Source organism: Pelodiscus sinensis, chromosome 5 (genome assembly GCF_052426305.1).
Source record: "Pelodiscus sinensis isolate ZL-2025 chromosome 5, ASM5242630v1, whole genome shotgun sequence".
Classification (NCBI taxonomy): domain Eukaryota; kingdom Metazoa; phylum Chordata; order Testudines; family Trionychidae; genus Pelodiscus; species Pelodiscus sinensis.
Genome location: NC_143056.1, coordinates 63,944,812 through 63,963,296, shown reverse-complemented (window position 1 = coordinate 63,963,296; position 18,485 = coordinate 63,944,812). Strand labels below are relative to the sequence as shown.

The window sequence follows — 18,485 nt, the reverse complement described above, 5'->3', positions numbered from 1 at the left end:
TTCCTACCTTATTTTCTTGCTCCCTAACAGCAACTGTGGCACCCTCCTCATCTCCTCTCAGCTGCTGAGCTTTATACTGGCCTCTGCTGTCCCTCTCCAGATATACCTTGTCTCTAAATTAATTCTTGTTCCCTGGCGGCGGCTACTCCTAGGTACAGCCTAGGCAGTTAATAGGCCCACTGGCCACCTTAATCCCTTCATGCCTTGTGTGGGCAGCCACCCCATCACAGCTGGACTCACTGAGAAGAGCACTGCTTAACTTCCATAGTGCTGTGAGCATGACTTTCTCTGGACTAAAATCTGAATTGGGCCTATCGTGTACTCAGCAAACCATGATGTGATTTGTTAGACAGACCCAAAGCGCTTCATCAGTCTGTGAACTAGAGTGGTTGAGAGAGCTATAGCATCTATGAGTATAGTGTCCTATGTCAGTGTCCCCTATAAGTAGAGCACTTGGGTGGCCACCCAGGAGAGATTCAAATGCTGCCCAGTTGATTAGCAGAGCTCTCTGTGCCCACAGTCCACATGTGTTTCTCCTGGTGGTGCACATCCACATATGCCTCTGTGCACGTAACAAAATTTATTCTGCACGTGGATGGGAAAATTAGAGGGAACATTGTCCTTTGTGTTTTCTATTCCTGAGTCCTGCCTCTTCCCCAACACAATGGACGTGACAGAGCTGTAGGTGATTAGGATTTGGTGCTGGCACAAAGAAGTGCAGTAACTCCTCTTTGCTTTCTCACTCTCTCAGTCCATTCAAAATCCAGGATGGATGTGATTTTCAAAAACCTCACTAATTTTTGCTGTGTGACCCATAAGCATAATTTGTATAGCTCTTTTGTGCTTACTTTTAGACCACCTGCCACACTGGGCAGTTCTTGTTCACACCTTTGATAGAAACATTGGCCATTTTATTTAGACTGGGACAAAAAACTCACCCCACCCCTCCATACTTCCTCATGCAGAAGAAATCTGCCAGACCCACTTCCCATGTCTGGAAAAACTTTAATCTTAAAAAATAGAAACTCAATCTTTTTCCTCTTCTCTTCTTTGATCCTCCTCCCTTCCTCTTCATCTTATCTTTTTATTTCCTCCTCCGCTCTTCTGTATATATCTCTCTTCTTCCCATCCTATCTCTCCAACTATTCCATTTTTCCTGTACTCTCTCCCATTCCTCCATCTTTCACCTCTTCCCACCTATCTGCGCCTCTCTCTTATCCAGAGTCAGCCATCCACTCTGATGATGCAGGACCTGCTGAACATAGCCAGGGACATTGCTTGTGGCTGCAAATATCTGGAGGAGAACCACTTCATCCACAGGTGAGAGGCAGGCAGTCCAGCCCAATCTGAAGGTAGTTGGAACTCACTGCACTTGTACAAAGCCTCTGGTTTTCCCTTTACAAGGGACTATGCAGACATGGGTTTTTTTCCCACTTTGGATTGATGTGGCTTTATGTTCCCCAAGTTAGACTTGAGTCTCAAGATCTCAAAGAGAAGCTCAATTGAACCCACATGGTTTTGACAAAAAAAAAGTGATAGCAGGATATCCCCATATTTCTGAAGCAAAAAGTAGGTTGAAATTGGACTCATTTGTCTTGAAATGTGGTCTGAAATTAGAACTTGATCTGAAGCCAAAAGCAGGCAGGTCTCCTTGTATAGCCCTAGGTAACTTTTAAGCTAAAACACTGTGGTGTCTTCACAAATGATGGCCTGAGTGCAGGGGCAGATGACTGTTTTGCGGGGCCCTGGGCAGCATAACTCCGCGGGGCCCGCCCTTTGCCACGGCGCATGCGCGGGGCTTTTTTAAGCGTGGGGCCCGGGGCGGCCGCCCCGTTCGCCCTGCCCTATATCCACCCCTGCCTGAGTGAACTGTCAATCAAGAATATAACTAATGATGAAAAGGGTCTGCAGGCATTAGCTAACCCCTGAACACAGTACAACTAATGATGCCACATTAACAGCAAATATTATAGGGATTTCCTATAACATGACAAAATGGTGTGAACTCTGCTGCTTTGCATATAGTGCTAGAGTAAAACAATCTTTATAAAGATTTTCAGAGACAAAAACGGGAGGTAGGTACCCAAATGCCATTGACTTTCAATGGGAATTAGACTCCTAGCTGCCCTTTGTTCCCTATTGGCTGTGTACACCGGCCCCAGCACACCTCCAGGCCATGCTCATGGGGTTGTGGGCAGGCAGACAGGAACATGGAGGAGTCAGAATTGGAGTGTATGAAGGGCCCTGGGGAATGGGTTGGGGAGACATGGGATTCAGGAGGCAGGAGTCCGGGCAGGGGGGTATGAGGTTTGCCGGACCAGCAACATTTTATTTGCATATTCATTTTTGCATAATGAATATGCAAATAAATATGTTACCAGTCCACCAAAAGTTTGTGAATGGGTTTGTTGGTCCATGATATAAAAAAGGTTGGGAACCACCGATCTTCTGGATACCTGTATCACATACACAGTTGAGATTCTTCCTGATTTCCACTAGATGGTAGCATTATCCTACATAAATGTACATGAGAATAAGGAGCAGCTTATTTCTCTTCTGCCCTTAGCTTGTTGATTGTTTTAGGAGTAGCACAAAAAAACTCCTTTGATCCATCAACAGGGAAAAGAGAGCAAGGGGGTTCAGAGTAAAGCAAAACAGGGCTTATGTGGTGTAGCACCCCTCTCTGCCCGGTTACCTTCTTTAATGCCAATCTGCCTACAGGTTTCAGTGGACAGCTCTGGGTGCTTCTGGATCTCGCCACCCACTCAGCAGGGTGTATCCTCTTTATTTTTTCCTATAAATTTATTGGGTGGTGCCTCCACCCCCCTCACTCCTTCCTGGGTGGGTCACCAGGGCAATTTGGGAGGAAAATTCTAACCACAAGATAATCCCCACTTACTTGCCAGATAGTTGGAGACTTCAAATAAATAACACAAACACGTACGATATCTTCAACACAATAATTATATTAAACAGGAAACAATTATAACAGGGTAAAACACTATTTTTAGATTCACGGGTGCCCACGCTGCTAATACCTGTGACTTTCCCCAGTCACATGACTTGATGAAGCAAATGTAAGATTAGTGTCCCGTTGGTACGTGTACTTTGTTGGGGCCCTTGATGACCTGTAAGCACAAAATTCTTCTCTGCAGTGATTTAGCAGTGTGGCTGACTGGGTTCAGTACAGCCCAAAGGACTCACAAGTGGGAGAAGGTGGTAAATCCCTCCACAGGTTTAATATGCAGCTGGTTATAAAATCCCTAAATCCTTACTCCCTGGCTTGAGGACACAGTTCAGGGAATAGGGGGTCCCCAAAACAAATTCCCTGACTAACTAAAAGATGGTGCACTCACAAACTCCATGGATGATCCTCCAGTTCAGAGATGACTCTGGACTCCTCAGTCACTGAAGAGGGGCTGATCTCAGCTAGCAGGGATCCTACTCAGGCAGGAATCAGGCTGCTTCAGTCCCAGAATTTCCCCTCACCACAAAGGGGTTCAGGGCTCAAGGTGCAGATTACGCAACTGTTCTAAAATCCAAACTGTAGTCTCCTAGCCCAGCGCCCAGACACAGCAGCCCTGAACTAGCAGGCAGAGCAGAGCTGACCATGTGGTGACTGGTCTCACCTAAGGAGCTGGAGGGCTAACTCAGCCTGGCCGGGGAAGTTTCCCAGCAAACTCTACGAACTGGGAATCATCAGTGGAGAAGGAAAACCCAGCTGAGGGATCTTGCTTTCAGGTTCCTAGAGGCCAGTTCTCAGGGGGGACCCTGCATGCAGGCCTGTGGCTTACCAGCTCTCCCCACAGCCAGTCCTGCCCTTGCCCTGGCTGGCTTCAGACTGACTCATAAAAAACAATTGTTTCTCCCCTTTCCTGAACTCCCTGGGAGGGGCATCTCATTCCCTATTTGTTGCCGGGCTGACTCTGAGTTTGCCTTGGCTCCCCCTCCCTACCAGCGACAGTGCGCCTCTCCCTGAGCTGGCAGCAGACAGAACCCCAGGAATCTAGGTAATCTCCCTGGGGGTTACAGCAATATTCAGCCGGTAGGGTCCTGAACAGGGAGAAAGGGTGTATTCTGCTTCTTCCCAGAGCTTGAACAGCCACAAATAGGTGACACCATGTGACCCACTGTGGCAAAGGAGAGCCACTTGTGCAACCTCCCTCACTAGTCTTTGTTGTCCAGCGCCAGTGTATTCACAAGTAGCTAAACCATGCTGCCGCCCCTGCTGCCATGGTTTTACGTCAGTTTGCCTCTTTTTGCCCCAATTTCCTCATCTGTAAAACCAAGATTGTGAAATTTGCTGCTCTGCAATCTGTGGGTGAAATGCTAGAGAAGAGCTAACAACTGCTGTGAATAGTGTCAAAATATTCCAAGTTGGCTGAGCAGCATCTCCCAGTTCCAACGGAGAGCTGGTTTCAGTTCATGGAATTCCTAGGTGCAGCACCTTGCTGAACTCAGCTGACCCCTGCACAGCTCTAAGCCCATCATGTGCCCAGCTCATGTCAGTAGGAGTAGGGGACCCATGGCCAGGAGCACTGAGTAGTTCATTTACTAAGGATATGTCTACACTAGAGTTGGTGAGTTTCCACCTCAGGCGGACATACTTGTGCTAGCTCCTGTCAAGCTAGCACACTACAACTCGCAGTGTAGCTTTGGTGCCATACGTTGTGGGGAAAAACTAGCTATCCCAAATATGTACCAAGGGCAGGGGTTGTCAGTTATTTTTTGTCAAAGTCCATATTTCTTGACCAAGTTATAGCCAAGGTTCAGACTCCAGAGAAAAAAATATATTTAAGAAAATAAAAAGATTTTGGCATCCAGTCAAAAACATTTGGTGGTCTGGATTTGGCCCATAGTTTACCTATTGACTACCTAGGGTTTCTGATGGGATTGCTCTCAGAGTAGCTAGCTTGGCCCATGGTGCATGCAGCTAGCTCAAGCAAAGCTAGCATGAGTATATCTGTCTGTACTAAAAATTACACCTCCAGCTCTAGCATAGACATGCTCGGTGGGGGGAGGGGGGTGCTACACAGTAACAGGGTGGAACTTGCACGTAGGCCAGGAGCCAGGCAGGGCAGAGTAGCCACACCCAGGTCGAAGCACATGTACAAACGTGCACTCTTTCAGCAGAGCAAACAGGCCTCATTGCCAGACAGCCAGGCAAGGGGAAGAGAGGCTGGAGAGAAAGGGAGAAAAGAAGCAATCTGAGCAATGAACTGTGAGGCTGGTGTTTTGCTTCCCTCAGGCTTAGTGTTATAGGCAGGGATATGCGTGCGCGGTTAGGGGGATGGTGAGAGATCTGGGACACTGGGGTTCTATTGCCCATTTGTCACTGGTTCCACATGTGGTCTCTCTCAGGTCACTTCACGTCTCTGGGTGTTGTTTTCCCCACTCTGTACACTGGCTATAATAAGGGGCATTATAAAAGTTATCAAATACAAAGCGCTTTAAGCACTTCAGATGAATGTAGCTAGAAAGGGATTAATTACAAAACACAACATATAAAAAGTCTAATAGTAGCATCTCAATGTAAACATTTGAAAAGGGTCAGTAAGAGCTCAGGACTCCTTACTGACATATGCACAGGGCAACATTGTACTGCGCAGGGGAATGGAGGAAGCCCCAGTCCTAACCCCTGCACAGCTGGCCTGTGCAGGCCTATCCAGCTTTGGAAGGGAGAGTGGAGACTGAAAGCCCACGTAGGCAGAAAGAGGCAGGGAGGGGGTAGATGCAGGGCTATGCTGCCCCAGCCCCACCTACACCACTCATACTAGGCAGTAGAGTGGCTAGTTGTGAAGGGCTGTGAATGATGTCCTGGTAATCCTCCAACATGGCCTATTCCCCCTCCTGCACAGTGCTGGCAACCATCAGTAAATTCACGGACGGTATCTGTAAAAGAGCTAAAGTTGGGGCTGTTTGTAAAATACATTTAGCTATCACCTACTGGTCAAAAAACCAAACAAACTCCAAAACCATTGAGCTCTGCAGTGGTGCTGACAATTCCTTCCCCTTGGCCCCGGGCCAAGATCTGCTCTGAGGGACAGTGCCAGGGATTCTACAATTTCCAGGACAGGGGTGGAGTGGGGAACTCTCCTGCTGGGGGCTCCTGCTGATGGCTGGAGGGGGCTGCTCTTTTCTGCCTTTGAACTTTACTTCAGCATTACTAGTGTCAGCACAGCAGCAACTTTTGATGGGTGTGCGTGTAGCACACACCCCTGCCAGGCTTCCCATAGCTTGGGGAGGGCAGGGTAAAGTGGGCCTTGGTGTAGCAGCCTCCCTTCTCCCTCCTCCCTCCCCCCCTCCATGGCTGGTAGGGGCCCCTGGTCCCAGCCAGGCAAAAGACTTCTGGACATCCCTTCCCAGGATAGGAAGAGAGTCTGGAGCAGGGATAGTTTGGGCCAAGGGGGGGACTGTAATAGGAATAGAATTGTGTACACATGCACGTGGAATATTGTTCATTTTTGTCCTTTTGAGCCATCTTTATATTGCATAAGACTGTGTCAGTAAAAAAATTTGGTGGTCTGATTTTTCAGACTGTAAAAAAAATATATTATTTTCAGCAGTTGGCAACCTGCTCAGCACAAAGCAGGAGCTGCAGAAGAATTCTAACTCAGATGGGTGTCCTGAGTTACACTTCCTTTCTGCAGCTCCTCCTGGGCGGATACAGGTATGTGCTCCCGCTTACTCAATACATTTAGTGTGACAAAGGACGTGCTCATCAGAAGATGAATTGCATGCAAGAGGCTGAGGAGTATCATAGCTGTCATAGAAACTGTCTCTTTTCCACAGCCGAGAATCTTCACAGTGGAGTGTTCAACATCTCTGGTGACTCAGATGTTTACTCTAAGCCTTAGGGAAGGGTAGGAGAGATGTCCTGGAGGCCAAATTTAGGCTGCTAGGAAAGAGACTGAAATCCAGGACCTCTATGGTGGCATTTTCGGAAAATACCAGACACCTAAAAATGCCCCCTGCCAGGAGCAGAAAATACTGGACACCTGGCAACCTACACGCACTCAGCAACCCTACACACACCTAGCCCCTGAGCCCCTTCTCCGGGCCGCCTTCAGGCCCCTGGAGTCCCTGGGAGCCCCCCACTTACCTGGTTCTGCAGGGAAGTTGTCTTCTGGCTGGATCAGGAAAACAAGATGGCTTCCAACAAAAAGCTTCAAAGGCTTTTCTTAAAGGGATCATGCTGTTTTATTTTTTATTTTGTTTGCGCAACAACTTTGGTCTCTCCCCCCACTCCCTCCTTTTTTTTTTCAACAGAACTTTTTCCTTGGTAGGTTTTTTTTGGGGGGGAGGGTCAGTATTTTTAGTTAAACCATCTGGCAACCCTACTTGGCAGAGAAAGTCTAACAAAGTTCAGATCTAGGGGATGGTAAGAGTTAGGGAAATGCAGGCTTTGCAATTTAAGTTGGTTTATTGCTTTTAGGACTTTTTTCCTGATATGCTTTTAATCTAAATAAATGCTACTTTAAGGAAGCTGCTTGGTCACTAATTACCACAGTCATTGTCCCTAAGTGTGTGGGGAGGAGGAGGAGGACCCGGGGGCGGGGGGAGGAGGGTGAGATGGATTAGAGTTCACATTGACTCCCCATCAGTACCTGTCACAAACCAGGGAAGCTAAGGAGCCAACCGGCAGACCAAATTTGATGATGAATACTCGTCAGCTGCCATCTAAGGCATGTTGCGTGTACGTTAAGAAGATTGTCCTGAGACTGGGGTGCTGGAACAATTTGTACAGTGGGAGTGCTGAGAGCTATTGAATCAAACTATAAACCCTCTGTGTAATGGAAACCTTTTCAAGCCAGGGCATGCAGCAGCACCCCTAGTTCCAGCAGCTGTGCCCCTAAGGAACTGCAAGGTTTTTCCCCAGGTCAGATCTGCTATGGTGATCACTGTTGATACAGAGGACTGCCACCTGGCCTGAGAGTGGGAGAAATACATGTTTCTACCCTAAAAAATAGGTGACAGCTTGAATCCTGCCACCTGAAGTGGGGGTAACACCCAGAGAGACCAAGATGTGTAGAGAGTACAGTTATCCTGGTAACCGTTTCATAATGTATTACAATTTATCGCTACATTTCTCTTTTAAGGGACATAGCTGCAAGGAACTGCCTGCTGACCTGCACTGGGCCAGGGCGAGTAGCCAAAATTGGTGATTTTGGAATGGCCCGAGATATCTACAGGTAAGAGTTGAGAGGGTTCCATTTTCTTGGAGAAAAGTAAATGAAATGACATCTCCAGAGTGCGGAGGGATCATATATATGGCTGAAAAGTCTGTCTCATAGCAGCCTCGCTTCAATCGCCCTAGTGGAACCAGCCATGATCTTTAAGGGTGTTGTCTACACTAGAGTATTTACTCCTATTAATTGTTTATCAGTTAACACAGTGGTTTTCAACCTGTGTTCCACAGACCCCTGGAGATCTGCAGACAATGTCTAAGATTTCACATGGGGTCCACGCCTCCATTTGAAAAGCTTTGGGGTTCTCAAATGACAAGAGTTTGATAAGCACTGAACCTACATTTTTGCACATGATAATCTGGACTTTACGTGTATGTGTGTTCCTGGCCGGGCCCTGGGACACACCACTAATGTTTGTGGTGTCCAGACTAGCATGCACAAATGCATTCACCAATTGCAGCCAATGGGCGCTCTTAATTTAAAAAAAAAAAAAGGACAAAACCCAAGGTATTTGCACTGTTGCCTTGCACTTTAGATACTTGTGCAAAGTGTGTGTAAAAACTTTCCCAACTCAAAATGTTTGCATTTGAGACCTGTTTCCCATTCAGTTTGCACCAGTATAGGTGACCCTACAAAGAGCAGGCAAAAGGGAGAAACCAAGCCCAGGGAATCATTTAGGAACCAGTCTCTATTAGTGGTGTTTCAGTGATGGGAAAACAGGATACAAAGTTAAACATTCATCTGGCAGTCCAAAAGTAAGCGGATTCTTCCGGAGGCCCCAGTTCAGCTGTTGGCCTCCAGGTCAGTGATGGAGGAGGCTAAGTTTTTTGAACTTGTGCAAAGACCTGTTTTTCCCAGGAATTATCTTTAAAGAATTCATGTTAGTCTCTTTTATCAGCTCTTGAGGGTTACAAAGTACTTGCTGATCAGTTCTCTTACATAATTGGCCGGGTTTATTCTCTTCTCCCCCCCCCCCCCCCAATTGGGATGGAGTGGGGAAAACTCATTCTTCATCTGACCCCTTTCAGCCACTGTGGAATTTGATTCTAAGCCCTTAATTTTCCTTGACTTTGATCTTCCCAGGGCAAGCTACTATCGCAAAGGAGGGAGAGCCATGCTGCCTGTCAAGTGGATGCCACCAGAGGCTTTCCTAGAGGGGATCTTCACCTCCAAGACTGATACCTGGTGACCATTACCTTTCTTCTGCACACCAGGGGCTGGGTTAGGGAGTCCGCAAATGTCTGAGAGTCACTGGGAATGGAGGCCATCTTGCAGATAAAACTTTAAACATGGTAAAGTTGCCCAAAGACTTACCAGGAGAAATCAAGAAATCTTCCCTTTGACTTGAGTTAATCACGGAGGGCAGATGCAGCTGCTCTCTACCTGGTAGGGACCCATTGGCAGAATCTGCCTGGAAAATATGCTTAATAAATATATTTCCCAAGTGGGCTGCTTCAGGAGGTTCAGGGCCATCTAGCAGAGCAGGTCTTACAGCCAATTTGCACCCCTGGCTCCAGCAGAGCTTTCCGCTGTCAGGGGTTGCAGCCTGTGGATGTAAGGAACCGGAGTCTGCATCTTGGTCAGTGTTGTAATGCCCTTACAACTATGCTAAAGGTAGTGGGGGTGCATGCCCAGGTTGCAAAAGCTGGCTGCAGTACTGCATGCTTGCAGTATGTGGCAGCAAAGTGTGGAAAGGAAGGGCTGTTTAAATGCCTGATATTAAAGCAGTTTTAAAAATCCAACAAGCAGGAGTCTGGGATTCAATAAAATCACTGTCAGACACTTCTAACTTGTCATCCCTCAGCATCTGTCACTCAGCATCCCTGGCTGACAAGCATGCTTAAGTGCTGCTATCTCTATAATCACACAGGATTACGCCTTTGCTTTGGCATATTTTAATGCAGAGACACTGTAATAAAAAAATGACACTAGATTTAAGCAGAAACTCTAGCTACTTGCTGAGGAAATTATATAAATGCCTTTGATACACTTTTTCAATTTTAACTAAGCCCCTCCAGAAATACAGCATTTGGGAAAAAGTACAGGGAAATACGGTGTCGTTTGTCAAGGGCTGTGTCTTATCAGACCAGCATCCTCCTAAAGCTACCCTGACACATTGTTTCCAATGCCACACTGACCCAGTTCTCTGATGATGAATTTAATTAGCGATGCGCAGACCTCGAAAAGATTAGGACTAGATTTATTTGTCGTATCAAAGCAGATGAGCCAGTGGCCAGTACCAGACATTTCAAAGGAAGGTGTTCAATTGTAATAAATGATTATAAATATAACCTGCCTATACCAGAAATTTCTTTCTAGCTCCCATCAGCTAGGGGTTGGTGAAATACTGGTATGATGACAGCAAATGTATTAGATTAAATGTATCGTGTAAAAGAGTTAGCTCTGATCAATTTTAAACTTGTGGCCTTTCCATTTCATTCAATGGCCCCTTGTTCTTGTATTATGAACACTCAGATGTTTGTACACCTACACAAACATCTCGAGTCTACAGCAATCTCATGCCATGTGTGATACTTTTATGTTTCCAGTCAAGCCAGATATGCCACCTTAACAGTGCTTTGGTATTTCCACTTCCATAACCAACCAGAACCATGCAGTGCAGAGAGAAACCACACTTTAAAATTAGTTATGACATTTTGGAACTGCACAAAATTAGGTTTGGGTGACAATCCAAATTGCATCTAAGGGCTTGTCTACACATGGAGTTGTTCCGATTTAAAATCACCCCCCACACCCCAGTTCATCCAAATTATCTTTCAAGTATAGAGAAAACCAAATGCCACACTATTTTTTGTCTGTCTGATTAATCTGGAGCTTTATGATGTTGCACCAAGGAAGTGTTATCTGAAGGCCTTTTACACCAAGCTCTACAGCCGGTAAGGTACGAATCAAAGCCTAAGGGGCATTGTTGGCTGGTTTCTGTGGCAGGTCCTTTGGTGTGCTGCTGTGGGAGATCTTCTCATTAGGCTACATGCCCTATCCTTGCAAAACCAACCAGGAGGTGCTGGAATTTGTCACTAGTGGAGGAAGAATGGATCCACCAAAGAACTGCCCAGGGCCTGTGTGAGTATCTCTCCCCTCACCCTTAGACCTACGTCAAAGGCTAGTAAACATTCAAGCTGGCTGCCATCCCCTCTACACACAAAAGAAAAACAACTATTTACCCTAGGTTTTCCCCAGAGGTTAATGGATGTTTAAGCTGAGAATACAATTCATTGTTAGCCATTTTGGTAGTCCCAGCAGAGAGGCCCAGGCTCCAGCGGGAATGGGAGAGTTAGCTGTACACACACCTCATGCCAACAGGTCCTTCCAAAACATAGGCAGGGCAAAGCATGGAAGGTTATATCACTGTTTCCATGTTATACCTGTTCTGTGAATAAAACCATGACTTCAGTGTCTAGTGCGGATAACCCAGAACTTTCAACACCAATAAACTTCATACAATTAAAATTATAGGCTCCAGTTCTGCAGTTTCTGTGTCACCAACTACCAGTAGTTTTCCCTGATGTGGGGAATACTCTCCTGCTTCAGGAAGCATATCAGATATATGGCCAGAGAGCATGACTGGAGCATGTACTGCTGCTCTTTGGAAATTCCATTGGAATTATTGATAGCTGGGCACAAATTAGAGTAGTACCAAGTTTGTTTTAATTGCAGCCCCCAGGCTCAGAGAATGTGAAAGTGACATATGGCCAATTTTGTCCTGCCCCTTAGATCCTATTCTGAGTGCAGTTCTTCTGGACCTGCGATCTGGGCCTAGAGACAGATATGAAAAAATGGAGCCATATAGATTTGTGGGTTTGATTTATCATCATTTTTAATTGGCACTAATATTTATTTATGTCTCAAGTTACCGGATCATGACACAATGTTGGCAGCACAGCCCAGAATACCGGCCCAATTTCTCCACCATTCTGGAAAGAATCAAGTACTGCACCCAGGTATCAGCCTTTCGGATTTAAGTGTTTACTTGTTTATGGCATCCAGACCATCCTATGATACCAACATTCCCACCCAAAACAGAGAGAATGGATCATTCTGATTGGCCAATTACAGTCCCAGTTCCCCTTGTGCTTGGCCTGTAATTCAGCTCGTCTTTTCATTTGTGCTTCTGGACAGCTCTCATATCTCACCTGTTCATCCCCTCTTCCCCCCAATCGTATGCCCCAAATCCCTTCCTGGGAAAAATACTTCCACCTGTCAGCTCTTTCAGTAATGAAGAGTCTGTAGATTTGGGATGGAAAGGTTTCCAGAGTCCATCACACCTTCTAAGGTCCATATTTCACTAAAGTGTTTTTCAGACTTCCTTGAAAGCCACAGTTGACCTGGCAAGAAAGAGGGGGGTAAGAGGACATGAAGGGTTGATAAGCTGCTAGCCTTTTGCTGCTGGAGTTCTAAATCCAAACCTACCTTAAGATACAAGAAGAAATTATTAGATGTTGGTGATCACTGTCTAGTCATTCATATCAATAAGGCATCACAAAATGGCAACCCTTATTAAAAAGAAACCCTAAGATAAAATACATCCTGGCAAATCATAAATGGTATTGCGGCAGCTTGCACAATGCATGGCTGCAGTACACACAGCTTGCCCTAAACACTGCTAATGTGATCTCACTTTTCTGATACGGTGTGGAAGAGGCAACTGGGCCCACTCAGGGTCTAAAATGTGATTACTGAATCCTTTCTGTTTCAGGACCCAGATGTGATCAACACAGAGCTGCCCATTGAATGTGGACCAGCATCTGAGGATGAGGGGAGCTCTGTGATGTGCCCAAATAGTTCCAGTGGGATGGTTCCTTTCCTAGTGAACCCATCCCTCACACCTCAGCTGGCTCCCATGCCATTAGAAACCCATCATGCAGGGCAGAAAGTTGGACAATGTCCACAGGAGCTGCTGGTGGAGAATCTTGGCAATTGGGCTGTCAGAGGTCCCAGCCTACCGTGCCTCACTGATTCCAACAGCGGGTCATGGTTCCAACAGACCTCAAACCAGAGACTGGAATCAGGCAGACCACACAAAACCAAAGACCTTTGGAACCCAACCTATGGATCCTGGGTAATGGAGAATATCTGCCGGTCTTGTCCCAATGCTAAGCTCAAAGCAACCACAGAGCGAGAAGATTCGGGTTTTGATGGAAACTGCAGCTCCTCTCCTAGTTCTCGGGCCTCTCCAGCCTCTCCAAGCAGAAGCCACTGTCCTCACAGGAATATCGGAGGAATAGAACTGGTGAAGCTCCAGACTTTCCCTTGCGGCAATGTGAATTATGCGTACGATGATCTCTACTATGTCACTGATCGGCCTTCCGCTTTGGCCGTGGGGAGAGCAGGGGTGCTGAGGAGCACCAGTCTGCACAGGGATGGGAAGCCTTTTTGTAAACCAGAGAAAACATCAAGAGAGAGAGACTCTGGCCTGTCCTTGTCAGACGACTTAAGTGTTACGCCTGTATAACAGGAGATGTTACAGGATATGTTCTTCCAAAGGTCAGGACCTCACACTGGGAGTGTGTGTATTTCAAAGGGCAAATTGGAACTCTTTCTTTGGTCACTTATTTCCTCCATTCATGTTTCAGATGGGTAATATTCTAATTTCAAAAGTGTTCTGCCACATCCTCTGACACACTGGATTCCCAACCTAATGGGGAATATTGCATTTGCTACTTAAGGCCATCAGGCATATTCCCTCCAATTGAGCCAGTGCCACTGATTTCAGGATATAAATAACAATGGCATCGCTGCACTGACTCAGAGTCCAGTGGTTCATGAAAGGAGTCACACACAGTCTGCTCAGGTGAAAAAAAAAAAAAAACAACCTACCATCCAATTGTTACAGTTGGCTGGAAATGACAAACAACAAAACCACTCTTTTGATCTAACATACCAAAAATCACATGCTGTGGCAGCAGTAGTTAACTTATAAAGGCCATTGTGTTCCCCAGAGCTTTGCACATTCCAGTGATGCTGGTGCACTGACAGGGAAGTAACCAAATAACAGCCATGTTTGCACTTGCTTTATCAGCAGTAATACTAGAGGAGCATTGAAATCAATGCTGCAACTGAGAAAAAAAGAAGTGGTAAGAGGGGGAAATATTGTTTCAGGCTCCCTGGAGAGGATGTTTTTAAAAACATGAAGATTTAAAAAATAAGTATTTTAAAACTAAGTAATGAGTTGATTGTGTCCCTTTGCCTGGTTGAAGAGAACTTGCTTCTTACCTCAGAGGCTAACTTACCTCACAGTTCCTGACCCTGGAGGTTTGGGAAAAGTTCTAATCAAGGCCTAACTACACTATATTGTGAGAACTGGACTTTCTCTTTCTTTCAATGGACTTTACTTGGGATTAACTTTATTTTTAAAAGGACACAGAATTCAGCAGTAGTAGCCTACACTATAGTGGCCCCATTGCTGTAAACTGAAGATGTAGGGCCATTTATGATGGGCTATTGGCTAGTTCTACAGTAGACAAGATTTACGGGTCTCTTGTCCACTTCCAATTCCCTTTCTCTCCTGAGCCTCCGGTCTCTCATTCCGTCTCTCTCTCTCCCTCCCCTCCTACTGCCTTCCCCCCCCCCAACTCTCCGCCACCTTCTGCCTCTCTCTCTCTCTTCCCCTCCTCCTCGTGTACAGAGAGCGCGGAGCCCAAATGGCCGCTTGCGCCACTTGCTCCTGTGCGGCAGCCTGGCTGAGCTGCACAGAAGTCAGCCGAGCACCACTGTGGGAGGCGAGGCAGTGATGTTCATGGCTGGGGGTGGGGCCTGGAGCCGCTGTCACACCACATGTCATTGCCCCGCCTTGCCCCCCTTCACCTCCTGCTGTGGCGCTCAGCTGACTTCTGTGCCACTCTGCCGGGCCACCACGGGGGAGCAAGTGACCGTTTGGGCTATCCCACAGCAGCCCAGCTGAGCAGCGCAGAAATCAGCCAAGCACCATGGCAGGACAGGAAAGATGTGACTCATGCAACAGCGCCACCCAGAGGCAACAGACAGAATTTCAGCATTACAAAGTCTCAGACATTGGGCTTCTCTCTCTCTCTCTCTCTCTCTCTCTCTCTCTCTCTAGATATATATATCTAGATATATATATCTATATATATATATCTATATATAGTAGCCCAGAGACAGTGGGCTCTTGTTTAAATACATAATATAGAAACTCCTCTGAGATAGACTTGACTGAACAAGGTGTGCAGCTTGAAGGGAAACCACCAAGGAGTTTTATTTGACCATAAAATTTTAAAATACTTCTTCATTAAGCAAGACTGGCTACGTTAGCCACCTTGGAAGGCCAAATCACAGCTTGGTCTTATGCACCTGTCTTTTCTTGAGGGAGGGCTGACAGTTGCATATGTTTTCTTCTTGATCTCTTAAGAATACAACCCTATCTGTTAAGGAGGCAGGTCCCTGTTCAGGAAGAATTGTTATCTTAAAAGGTTCCTAATCTGATTAGGCAGGTTAGAGCCTGCCAAATAAAAGAGAATATGGTAAAGACAGTACTGGTTATAGGCCCAAAAACATCTCATCATTTATCCACCTTCCCCTCCCAGCTCTGAGGTTTGGCAGCCTAGCCCCCACCCTTCCAGTGGGGAGTAACAGACAGTGTTTATCCTTGGGTCTCCTCAATGAGATCCTTAACTGACCAGCAGACACACCAATGAGCAAGTCTTCCTCCTTCCAGAGGCTAAGCATGTTTTCTGCCTCGCTACACAGCCACTTCTGGTATATGCCAGTGAGGAGCAGCTACCCTTCTTTCGCTACCAGCCTGAATCTATGAACTCTTGAGGCCCCCGTTCCCATTCTGCCTCTGCTCAGTTGCATACCTCTGCCCTGCATTCAAATCCGCCCTATTTCAGGCGACATTTTCACTCCCACAGCTCACTCACAACCAATGTTTCCTCTAATCTTTTCTATGCGCAGAGTACATTTTTATGTGCACCAAGGCACATGCAGCTGTGCACCACCAATAGTAACACAAAACCTAACTGGGAAGGGGATCGAGACCTAGTGTATCATCATCAAGTCCTTCCAGGAAAAAGAACCCACCTCTTCTGGATGCATAGGTGATTCTAACTGGAGCCTCCCATGAGCAGGCTAGAACAGGGAGCTGCACACATGGACCAGTTACCAACAGTAATGGGGAAGGAAGCAGTTCAAATGCATGTGAGTGAAGAGCAACAGTCCTATTAAAGTTCAATGGGTTGTACATGCTCAACTCACTTACCTGCCTTTGAAAATCCTACCCACAAACAGTATGCTGGGCTTGAAGTAGAAGACAGCTGCTAATAATTCCCATCATGATGCTGATGTATGTCCAATCCAAAATCTTACTACTGTAGACAAAACTAACCACACCAATGGCACACGACATAGTCCTGAAGGCCTAATTATGCTGGAAGGAGCTCAAGCCTGATGGTGGCAAAGTTCCAAAGGATTTGGTTCTGGCAGAGGAAGTACATGAAAATGGGACACTGGGATTATTTCAGACTCCTCTTTGGCACATCCACCACCCACGGGAATGTTGTAAAAAAGTCCTGCTCCGTTTGATGGGTCTTTTAATTTTGTATTTAGCTTTGTGCTTTAATAATTTAGTGTAGCCCCCAAATTATTTTTTTTAAATAGATGGGTGTATATATAAATACTGCTTCTTCGCATTTGTATATAGTCCTAATTCACCCCTGCTTGAAGTTAATGGACAACTTTCCATTGCCTGGCAGACAGATGATGGCGGAAGACATCGGGAAAGTAAAGATGACCTTTGAGTCATGTGTCTGGATCAAAGGAGACATTACACTAGCAGCTGAGGCCTGGAAGCAATAGTTTATAGCTCCCCCCCCCCAAGGTTGGTGAGTAAGATGGCTTCACACTTGAAGGGTTAAGACTCTCTTGAAATCAGGACCTGCATCTAATCTTATACATATTTGCTTTGATTGATGTTGCTTTTCACAGTCCGATTATGTTACAATTTAGAGAAAGAGAGAAACCAAATTAATTGGGAGTCTTAATTTGTCTTTCTTTTTAGAATTAACTTTCTGCCTTCACTGCTTCCCTCTCACACCTCCTTTTATATCTAGAGCTCTGCACAGATACAAAATTGTGTATCTGCATTCACAAAAATGAGCAGGGATATAAAGCAGATATCTGCAAATTTGCAGGGTTCTAGATACAACATTTGTATCCGCAAAAATGTGCCATGGATATTTGCATCCATATCCACGGATGTGAATACCTGCAGATATAAAGCTGGTATCTATGGATTTGCAGGGCTCTATTTATAGCCTTTTTTCCCTTGATTTCCTCTGCTCCCTCCCCAGCAAGTTTGTATCTTCTTCTGACACCCACTATTAAATACACTTCAAACTAAGTAGGTATTCCATTGATGGAAGATCACCTCCACAGCCATATCACAACTCTTTCCTAAAGTTGGTTTCTTTCTCTCTGGTTCTCAAATCTTTGGACAGGTCTACTTTAGAGGTGTTTTACTGGTATAGCTGCACTATAAAAGGAACGCATTCCTTGTACTGATGCAGCTTTTGCCATTTTATCTTCTCTCTCTCACACACACACAATACATTATACTGCCAAAAAAGGCAGATGTATCAGTATAACTGCTTCAAAACTAAGCATTTTTCTCAGTAAACCTACGTTAATTACAGCTCTGACTGCCACAGGTGTACCAGCAATGGTTTGCAGCATAAAGAACCCAACAAACAGTTCCCATGTTTATGAGGGGCAGTACCATCGCTTAGGTCTACACTGCAATTCAATGTCTGTGGCAGCCCTGTCTCAGCAGAGGTGGGGCTCAGTCTTGGAGGCTGTAAAATTGCAGCATAGATGCTCAGACTGGAGGCAGAGCAATGGGACCTCTTAAGGTGGTTGCACTCCAGTCCGATACCCAAACGTACATAGCCAGACAGCTGACCCAGGCCAGCCTGTTTAATTGCAGCATAGACATATTTAACTGAACTGCTTTTGATTTGTTGTTACCTCTGCTTATGGCAACATTGCTTGCCGACCTACCCTTTGGGTCACTGTGTATAGTAGATACCAAGTCTGCTTCTATGCAATTTCAAGCCAGATAAATGTATTCTTCTATATTTGCGGTACAAAAATAAAGAGATGCTAACAGTGTCTACTTGGTGTCCTCTGTGTTAAAGTGAACCCCACCTGGATACATGGAAGAGAATTAGGGCTCAACGCAGGAGCCAGATGATTCAAAGGACAGGCCACTGCTCTTCCTTTCGGGGCACCTAATATGGGTTTCCTGCTGGAATTATCAGCTGC

The 18,485-nt window shown here is 45.9% G+C and overlaps 1 protein-coding gene across 7 annotated transcripts in view; it reads left to right on the top strand.

Annotated features, from left to right (window-relative positions):
• LTK (leukocyte receptor tyrosine kinase) overlaps positions 1-18,332 on the top strand; it is a 154,757-nt gene extending 136,425 nt beyond the window's left edge. For 6 of the 7 annotated variants that reach the window (XM_089778486.1, XM_075927151.2, XM_075927150.2 and 3 more), the window contains 6 exons: positions 1,223-1,320; positions 8,100-8,192; positions 9,273-9,374; positions 11,139-11,273; positions 12,061-12,151; positions 12,907-18,332. In XM_089778486.1, the coding sequence (XP_089634612.1) occupies positions 1,223-1,320; positions 8,100-8,192; positions 9,273-9,374; positions 11,139-11,273; positions 12,061-12,151; positions 12,907-13,662 (1,275 nt within the window). In that variant the 3' untranslated portion in view covers positions 13,663-18,332. The remainder of the gene's footprint in view (positions 1-1,222; positions 1,321-8,099; positions 8,193-9,272; positions 9,375-11,138; positions 11,274-12,060; positions 12,152-12,906) is intronic. The other variant, XM_075927149.2, reaches the window with a different exon arrangement.
• The last annotated feature ends 153 nt before the right edge of the window (positions 18,333-18,485 follow it).